The sequence below is a fragment of the Lutra lutra genome, chromosome 11 (assembly GCF_902655055.1).
Source record: "Lutra lutra chromosome 11, mLutLut1.2, whole genome shotgun sequence".
In the NCBI taxonomy this organism is placed as follows: domain Eukaryota; kingdom Metazoa; phylum Chordata; class Mammalia; order Carnivora; family Mustelidae; genus Lutra; species Lutra lutra.
In genome coordinates this window covers 48,969,823-48,980,358 of record NC_062288.1, presented here as the reverse complement: position 1 = coordinate 48,980,358, position 10,536 = coordinate 48,969,823, and the positions used below count along the sequence as shown (strand labels likewise).

The window sequence follows — 10,536 nt, the reverse complement described above, 5'->3', positions numbered from 1 at the left end:
TAGGGCCAATGACAGCTCAGGAGGATGGAACCATCTGAGGTGGAAGGGAGAATAGAATTTCTCACAGAAGAGAAAAGCCAGGGACCGAGAAGCTTTTCTGTAAACAAATTCTTTTGTTGTCATATTGTCCAAAATCAAAAGGCAATTTTTTTTTTTTTTACTGAAAACCCTCCATAATGAGCCATCAACACTCCTCAGTCTCAGTAAATAGAAATTACAGAAAGACTATATTAAATGGTCTTTTTGTATGACTGGAGTAGAGGAGGCTAAAGAGCAAGAATCAAGAGAAGGAAAGCTGGCCAGAAATATTTCCAACCCACTAAAAAACCATGCAGAGATTGGTAGACACCGACCATATCCACATCCCCTCCACCACCTCTTTAGGTTGAGCTGATGAGATGAACCTAAATTCTGATATGCCATATATACCTGGAGGTATATTGCCAAGAAATAGTTATCCATATCTTTTAGGGGTGGGAGAAGCATACAAAGACCTGTATTTATTCAAGAGCAAACAAATTGGGGATGAGGGCTGGGAAGGAGATTACCAAAAGTAGATGAAGGACTTCTTACCATCCCCCAGGATAGTAAGAATAATTTTAGGCAGAACTGTTTTATGCACATAAAGAAGTTAAATAGGAAATAAATTTGAAGGAAAATGAAATTATGTGATAGGAAATAGACATAATAGGGGAACTGAGTTAAGGGAAGAGTTTAAGAAAAAAAATAATGTCATTGTAGAATTTAAAAAATTTAAATTTAAATAGAACCAGAAGGAAGAAACAGTGAAGAAAAAATATACCAAAAGTATTGGTTTGAACAAATCAGTTAGAGATTATTAGAAAACAAAATATGAAAATGCTCAGAGACAATATGTGGATATGGAAGACAAATGGGATCTGATAAACAGATAAATCACATTTGTGAAGAAGTATAAAAAAATAAATGGAAGAAAAATAATAGGAAAAACAAAAAAGCAGAAAATTACTTCGAAGTAAAGGAAGGTTTGAAATATGACCTTTAAGAGGCTTACTTCTTCTATAGGAAGAAGTAACACACCAAAATGATTTAATTTCAAAGGCACAAAAATATTCCACAAGCATCCAGGAGGCAGAACTGAGTAACCTAAGTGGGGGAAAGGCACATTGAATTCAGAGTTAATATTACTTTGAAAAGTTAAAAGCTAAAAGAAAATACATAATAGTATGTGGAGAGTCTCTCTCTCCCCTTCTCTTACAATGAGCATCACATAAGAATTTGTTGTGTTTTTTTTTTTAATATTTTATTTATTTGTCAGAGAGAGAGAGGAAGAGAGCACAGGCAGGCAGAAGCAGGGTCCCTGTCAAGAGAGGAGCCCTAGACTCGATCCCAGGACACTAGGATCGTGACCTGAGCTGAAGGCAGCCACTTAACTGATTGAGCCACCCAGGCATCCTTAAAAATTTGGTTTTTTACTTGATTTGTAATTTTATAAATATTAAGGCTAAATATCACATGTAGAAGAGACTGTGAAGAAGATTTTCTATAATTATTAAAAAGTGTCATGTCCTGTATAGGGATTTATTGCTTCTTGGGTTTCCTGCATGACTCAGTTAGTTAAACATCTGACTCTTGACTTCAGCTCAGGTCATGATCTCCAAGTTGTGAGATCCAGCGCCATGTCGCGCTCTGCACTGATTGTGGAGCCTGTTTGGGATTCTCTCTCTCCCTCTGCCCCTTCTTTCCTCCCCCTGCTCGATCTCTCTCTCTCTCTCTTTCTCTAAAAAAACAAAACAAAACAAAACAAAAAAACCAAGTTTATTGCTTCTCATCTCCAAATTCATACATTATTGGCTGACTGTGAAAATGGATCTGAGTCTTTTAAGTATTTTTTCTATGCTAGCCAAGATGATATTAAGCTTTGTCAGAACCAGGCCCTGGACAGTCATTGTTGAACACACAATTCTGTGGGAATACTGGGCAGATTGTGCATTCCATGGACAGGGGAGAGTACAGTCTGATGGTCAACTAGTGAACGTGGTCCTCTCACTGACCTCTTCCAACACAATTTCCAGTAAGTTCCTCAGTCCAGCCCTGAGGGTAGTAGCTACTCCTTACTTCCGCTATTCCCATATTTTTTAGAGTTTCCTCAATTTTTATTAGGCACTTCCTCATTACTCCAATTCCCTATTATAGCTGACAATTCTTTTTTATTTACTTGTGTGAACTAGAACTAACATACAGTGTTATGTTACTGTTATGTTATTGTACAGGTGTGCAATATAATGAGTCAGCAATTCTCTGCATTACTCAGTACTCATCACAATAAGTGTACTCTCAAACCCCTTTATCTATTTTACCCATCTCACCACTCATCTCCTTTCCAGCAACAAACAGCTTTTTCTCCATATTTGAGTCCCTTTTGTCTGTCTTTTTCTTCTGTGTTTGTTCATTTCTTTTGTTTCTTAAATCCCACATGTAAGTGAAGTCATACAGCATTTGTGTTTGCCTGCCTTACTTCAGTTAGCTTTATGCCCTCTAGGTCCATGCATGTTGTTGCAAATGGGAAGATCTCATTCTTTTCTATTTCTGAGTAGGGTTCCATTTGTATGTTCCATTTCTTTATCCATTCATCTATGCATGGACACTTAGGTTGCTTCCATAATTTGGCAATTATTAATAGTGCTTTTGAACATCGGGGTGCATATATATTTTCAAATTAGTCCTTTCATTTTCTTTGGGTAAATATCCAGTAGTGGAACTACTGGATCCTTTAATTCTATTTTTTATTTTGAGGACCTTCCACACTGTTATTCATTGCGGCTATGCCATTTTTTATTCCACCAACAATGTGCAAGAGTTACTTTTTCTCTACATCCTCACCAACACTTGTTATTTCTTGCCTTTTTTATTTCAGTCATACTGACAGGTATGAGATGATATCTCATTGTGGTTTTGACTTGCAGTTTTCTGATGACTGGTGATGTTAACATCTTTTCATGTATCTGTTGGCACTCTATATGTCTTCTTTAGAAAGATATCTGTTCAGATCCTCTGCCCATTTTTAATTGAATTATTTGAATTTTTTAGTGTTGAGATATACAAATTTATACATATATACATACAAAGTTATACATATATAAATTTGTATATATACATATATGTGTATATATTTTATATATTTATATATATTTTATTATATATATTTTTAATTTTTAATATATATAATATTTATTAATTTTTAATATTATAATATATATATTTTTGAATATCCTCTCTCTATATATAGGATATTAACTCGTTATTAGATATATAATTTCCAAGTATCTTCTCTGATTCAGGACGTTCCCTTGTCATTTTGTTGATGATTTCCCTTTCTGTGAAAAAGCTTTTTAGGTTGGTGTAGTCTCAACGGTTTAATTTTGCTTTTGTTTCTCTTGTCTGAGGAGACATATCTAGAAAAATATTTCTACAGACTATGTCAAAACTAACAATTCTTTGTATTAAGCTTCCCCTGTTCAAGTTACTGTGATCTCTCTTTCTTGACTGGACAGTTATCAGTATCATTAGAAGTCCCATATCAGTTTCATTTTTTAAAAATTTTATTTATTTATTTATTTATTTATTTTAGTGTCCGTTCAATACAAGAAGCTTCTGATGTCTTTTTGTTCTGATTTATTTGCAGATGAGAGCATAGTGCCGCAGGTTGTCATGTCTTGAGCTCTCACGGGATGCTTATCACTCACATCAGGCTCTTAAGGTGAAAGAAGGGACTGCCAACAAAGCCCCATTGACTAGGAATCTTTGGATAGAAACCTGACAGAAAAGCATCTGGAACTATCTCTGGCTTTTTCTTGCTGGTTCTGGTATAGGCTTTAAACCATCTCTTCTATACATCTTGTTTCACCTGATGGGTTTCTAGCCAAAGTGTTTTATCTCTGTTGATTTTGGGGGGGGGGGATTAATTTTTGAGTAGAGATTTTATTTTTAGCTAAGGATTTCTTCACATATAAAGGTAAGAAAAAATTATAGTAAGATATACAATGATATGTATACCTTCTGGTCAAAAGAGAAGAGAAGGAAGAAAACCTTGCCACCTGTGCCAGTACCAAAGAAGAGGAAGGAGGGTGAGGAGGAGGAGGAGGAAGAGGAGGAGATAGGGGTGTCTGGCTGGCTTGGCTGGTGGAGTGCGGGACTCTTGCTCTCAGGGTTGTAGGCTTTAGCCCCATATTGGGGGAGAGATTATTTAAAAATAAAATCTTAAAAAAAAAAAGAATGGAGAGAATAAGGAATTGGTAGTTTGCATTGGCATCACTCAAATACAGAATGAGGTTTAAATGATGGTAATGTCTATATTCATTTGTTCCAGACAGGTTTATTGAGTGCCTGTGATGTCAATTCTTCCAAATCAATCCATGAATTCAATGAAGTTCCACTTAAAATGCCAATATGGGGATGCCTGGGTGGCCCAGTGAGGTTGGACGACTGCCTTCGGCTCAGGTCATGATCCCAGAGTCCCGGGATCGAGTCCCGCATCGGGCTCCCAGCTCCGTGGGGAGTCTGCTTCTCCCTCTGACCTTCTCCTTGCTCATGCTCTCTCTCACTGTCTCTCTCTCACAAATAAATAAAATCTCTAAAAAAATAAAAATAAAAAAAATAAAATGCCAATATGATTTTTTAGGTTTATGTTAAATAGATCCATTAGAACAAATGTGAAAAGTAGTTTAAATTTTTTGAAAAACAAAACTCGCAAATGAAAAGTTGTTCTACAAGTTACTAGAATTTATTATGCTGGTACAGTAATTAAGACAACATAGTACAGTACAAGAATAGATACATACATCAGTAGGACAGAGTGGAGAGCCTGGAGACGGTGCAGACATGTCAAAGAATAGTGTGGAAGGTACTGACTTTAAGTAATGGTATGGGAAGAACTGGGATCATCCAGGGTAGATAGGGAGGGTATAACATGAAATAATGACTTCATACCATATACAGACTGAACTCCAGATGACTAAAGGAACAACTGAAAAGTCCTGGAAACATACTAGAAGAAAACACAGAAGGTTACTTTTGTAGAATTCTGGTGAAGAAAACAGTCATGAACAAGACCCAAAGACAGAAGTAATAAAATGAATGATAGCAGGACACACAAAGTTACAATTGCTGTATGACAACATATAGGTAACAAAGTTGAAAACAAAGACTGAGAGAGCATTTGCCATATACAGGAGCAAAATACATATATATATGAAATACAAATACTGTATAAATCAGTACAGAAAATATAAAATCACATGCAACATATATTTAAAAATAAATCACACACAAAGAAAAACAAATGACTTAGAAGTATATTGCCAAGATTTTCAAAGTCACTGGAAAAATGCAAATTAAGGCAAGATGTCATTTTTCCCAATGGGCTTAAAACTATAAAGGACTGATAGTAGCTAGTGTTAACAAGAGTGAAAGGCAATCTTGGCGGTGCATTTGGCAGCCACTCTCAAAGCATAAATTTTACATACCCTTCAATAACATAATTCCACTGCTAGAAATCTATTTAATACAAAACCTACATAACTGTATGAGATATTTATACAATGATGTTCATTGCTGCGTTAAATTGATTAGCTAAAACTGAAAAGCTAGACTTAATTGCACTGCAGTGGAGAAACAGTTGAGTAAATTACAATGGTGTGCTGGTCCTTGATTGGCTTTTTCCTTGGACGCATTCCTCCCCTTCTTCCCTCTTGCATAGTCCCTCCAGGCCAGAGACTTCTTCCAGGCTTTTCTTTTAACTGGCTTTGACTCACTTAGGCCAATGGGAAGTATTTCTGGGAGGTTGGTTGGCTGTAAGGGAGTAGCCATCATACTCTTTCCTAACTCTCTTTGCTTTGGTTATTGTTTTGGGGGTATGTTCCATGGCCAGTGATCTTATTAGGCCCATTGCGGTTAATACTGCCCAGGCCCTGCGCAGTATTAACAGGCCCTCCTTTTTTTGTCCCTATAGCTTAAAGATGCTGTTGACTTCCTATCGATATTAATCCCTAGATTTCTTCTTTGTTCTTATTTGATTTTTTACCTCTTCTACTGTTTCTGTAACTAATTCTTAGTATTAGTGTTCAGTCACTTTAAATACTTAAAATGATTTTGTATTCCTGCTTGGAATGTATATACACACACCTCTGTAGCTGGTAAAAAAACAATAGTAAAAGAAATTTAAAAATGAAAAAGTCGGGGCGCCTGGGTGGCTCAGTGGGTTAAGCCGCTGCCTTCGGCTCAGGTCATGATCTCAGGGTCCTGGGATCGAGTCCCGCATCGGGCTCTCTGCTCAGCGGGGAGCCTGCTTCCCTCTCTCTCTGCCTGCCTCTCCGTCTACCTGTGATCTCTCTCTGTCAAATAAATAAATAAAATCTTTAAAAAAAAAAAAAAAAGGTCTGGGCTTAACAGCTCTTTAAAAAAAAAAAATGAAAAAGTCTAACCACATACTGGGTGGAGGGAACTTCTAATAAATTGATGACTCCACAGTAACTCAGGTTCTGCCACTTTTCCAATGCCCACCTCCACAAACGAATGTCAGGTCTTTTTCAAGATGAAGCACCATACTTATTGTAGTGTACATTTCCTAACCATGTAACATGCATGTGTAAAAGTGTAGTACAATTTTTATTAGGTCTTTATCTTCTTTTTCTTCCTTATGGATCATTACAGAGTTTTCAAGTATTATACCCAAATCCCATTTTTCTCATCACCCTCATGGTTTTTATTGTACAGCTTTGCAAATTATACTGATTTTTAGCAGCTTGTATGTCATATAGCAACAGAACTGACTATTCATATACCAAAATGTTAATAGTGTCTCTTGGGTAACAATTTGTTTATTGTTTATCTCTAATTTCTATTTTTTCTAAAATAATCATGTATTGATAATTTAGTGAAATCTATATAAACATGTTTAAAAGATGAGTTGGTTGCTAAAGGGTGATCACAGCCATTCCAGGTGAAGGGCTGAAGCTGTTCAGGAAACCTCCACTCATTCACTGATGATGCAATCAATGAAGTGCCCTCTAACCTCCCTGAAAGGCATAATCAACTTATGCTCCTCCTGCAACACACAGATACAGTTTTGCAGCAATATCTTGACAGCCGCTTTGATCAGAGAGTCCCCATAAGTGCTCAGAAAAATACAGATATGATTAGTCAAGGTTCCATTAAACATGGTGGATCATGTAACAAGCCAAATGCCCCTAAAAAGGTTTGCAAACATTCAGAAGTTAATACTGTACAAGTCCAGAAATCTATAGTCAATAACCAGTGTGATATAGTCAGTGCTTATTGACTTTGAAGCTTGGCCTTACTGCGATTAGAGCACCCCGTCCTTTGAGGAAATAGGACTCTGAGAAGAAAACAAACAGAACACAATGTGAATTAAAAAAAAAAAAAAAAAAAGAATTTTCATTTTGTGCTCTGAGTCTTGAATAGCTGTCCACTTTTTCAGAGTGAACTTTCACCTGTTAGCACTTTTCTCTTCCCCTTTCTAAGGCTGTATCATGTTTTTTGTTTTGTTTGTTTGTTTTTCTTTTTTTTTTTTTTTTAATGTTAAGTTACTCCACCTACAGTCAAACTCCAGTGTTTATCTTTGTTTTGGGCATGATTCCTCCCCTTTCCCTCCCTCCTGTGTCCTGCACCCGCTGAACTCTGAACTCCTTCTTGGTCCCTGTGTTTTCCTGTCTCTCTACACAGAATCTGCTGTTGGCTGTGTTCTCCATGGAGCTCTGTTCCTAGCTGTTCTCTGACAAAGGGCTTGTTCTGTGTAGCACAGTTCTGGTCCTCTTTGTTCAGCCTCTGGCTTCAACCACTGAATCGCAAATATTCTCCAGCTGGGAATCAGACAAGGGCAGACATGAACCCAGAAGCCCAACAGGATGTTTCAGTTTCCCAGGGAATTCGCATGATGTTTTACATGGTGAAGCCCAATGAAACGTCATTCCAAACCCTGGAAGAGGTGCCTGATTATGTAAAGCAGGTGAGACTATATGGGAAGAGGCTACTGTTGTGTTTGTCTTAATAAGAAGTATGTTAAACCCATCCTGGGGTTTTGTTCAGATTTGTTCTTCAAATTATTAAATTCTAATAAAAATAATTCAGTTTTATAAAGGCATGGAGCCATATTAAAATTCCTACTTGAATTGAATTTCTGTATAATATCAAAGACCAGTTTCTCCTGTTAAACTCCTTTCCTTGGATATGTCACTGCAGAATATGATAAAACTTTACAAAGTTTTCCTAGACACAGTGGTGTTACAAATTTAGTTGTCAGAAGCTCAGTGTCAAATGGTTATATGACATCAGTAAACTCTGTAACAGTTTTGGTTTTAAAGGGCAAACTACCTCCCAGGAAACTATTTCCTCTTTAATTTGGTAGAGTAGTTCTGCAGAATGGATATAGAGCTGACCGAGTCCAACTCTGACTTCCTAAGTTTGAACTTCAACCAAGTTTTCTTTGAAATTCTGAAGTGTTCAGAGGCACTTTTTACTTCTGGTTCCTGGCTATGATTGGAAGTGGAAATATCCAGAATTAGAACTTGAATACCTAAGTTCCCCACCCTGTCAAAGTTGTTCCTATAACACTTACGAGTTCAGACCAGAAATAAGGAAAAAAAAAATGACATCAGAGAATATGTTCTTGGGAGTTCAGTTTAGAAAACTTCAGCACTCATGACCAGCTTCCAAGTGAGTATAACCCATAACTTTTTCAGGATTTGATATTACTCCTTTCTGAGTTTTTAAGGAGAAAATGTGATACTCCCATCTTTATAAATCATTATTTTTTGTATGATAACATCAAACTTTTTCAGCATTTGTCATCCATAGTGGAGCCTAAAAATACTTATTATAGCACAGAGCTAAAACTGAGTGAATAAAACTTGAATGATGTTTTAAATACACATTTTAAACAATCATATTCTCTGAAATACTTGGAAGAAAATGTTTTGTTCCTACAGTTTCAATTTTGTCATTCCTGTAATTTTAACATGAAAAACTAGAAATATGTGTATCCTAAGTGAAGCCTTTTAAAGAGGGTCTTAGTCATAGAGATAATAGACTTCTGATTATTGTGCTTATTTTAATTTTTTTTTCCGGTCTAACTTGAAACCTATCCCTCCTAAACTTATTATTTTCTTGGCAGAATTATCATGGTTACATCTATGGTTATATTTCATTTCCAAATTGGATGATAGATTTTGAGCACCTGTTTAGTATATGTCTGAAATCAGATTTCTTTGCCTGTTGGGAGGAAGTGATCCTCTAGGATAAGTATATACCTTCTCCTGCTATGAGATGGCACCCTGGGCCTCCTACTTCTGGAATGACTAATCAGGAAATATGGAAGAATTTTATATCAAGCACAATAGCATCTTTTTTGTGCCATTTCCTTTCCAGGCAACTCCATTTTTCATTTCCTTAATGCTTCTTGAACTGGCCGTCAGCTGGATTCTCAAAGGGAAGCCATCAGGTCGTTTGGATGATGCATTAACATCAGTATCAGCCGGCATTTTTTCTCGGCTTCCAAGGTGAGTTAGTTGGTTAGCCATGCTAAATGAATAACCTGAAATTATCTAAGTAAGATGGAAGAGGAACCCACTGTATGGGGAGTTTGTTTGTTTTCACATATATACATATATTCTCAAAGTATCCAGTTGCTGTCATTATTTAAATTCTTTTTTTTTTTTTTTTTTGACAGAGAGATCACAAGCAGGCAGAGAGGCAGGCAGAGAGGCAGGCAGAGAGAGAGGAGGAAGCAGGCTCCCCGAGAGAGCAGAGAGCCCGATGCGGGGCTCGATCCCAGGACTCTGAGATCATGACCTGAGCCGAAGGCAGCGGCTTAACCCACTGAGCCACCCAGGCGCCCAAATTCTTGATATTTCGTTCACCATGGATTTGTTTTTGTATTCATTTTTAAAGATACTACTCTAAATGTTATTTATCTTGATTACCGAGTTTATTGCTGCCCCCTTAAATTTTGTGCCCAAGGTAAGTGTTTCACTTGCCTTAGCCTAGTCTGACCCTGAGTTATATAGTCTAGTTATCTACTAGAAAATTAATTTTGCCCCAGCCAAATTCATGTGCTGTGCAATTTGTGGTACAGATACTCTCTAATAAAGATCACAGAAAGCTTTGAATTACTACGTCGTCTCCCAAGTGGTCTCTAGTCCTCTTTCTAGTACTACCTCATTTTCAACAAAACATTTCTACGATTTGGATCTGGTGAAAATTCTTCATAGGTTCCATATTGCCTAAGGATAAAGTTTGAATTTTTTTTTCCTGAACTGTAGAAGCCTTTGTCTATCTAGGCTTACTTTTGCTCCCTTCATTCTCCTTACCCCTCTGCAATATTTGTTCCTTTCATACTCTACCACTTGCCATTGCTCAGATGTCACACATGCTTCCCTCTGCTTGGAAAGCCATTACTGTGGCTAACTGATTCATTTCTTAGGTCTAAGGATAGACTTCTCTTGAAGAGTCACACTGTTCAGCGAATCTTCTCTGTCCTCC

The 10,536-nt window shown here is 36.9% G+C and overlaps 1 protein-coding gene across 1 annotated transcript in view; it reads left to right on the top strand.

Moving 5' to 3' along the window:
* Positions 1-7,684: 7,684 nt before the first annotated feature.
* Positions 7,685-10,536, top strand: part of AGMO (alkylglycerol monooxygenase) — a 345,430-nt gene continuing 342,578 nt past the window's right edge. Inside the window, 2 exon segments of the mRNA XM_047695592.1 lie at positions 7,685-8,005; positions 9,424-9,554. Coding sequence (XP_047551548.1) covers positions 7,883-8,005; positions 9,424-9,554 — 254 coding nt within the window. The 5' untranslated portion in view covers positions 7,685-7,882.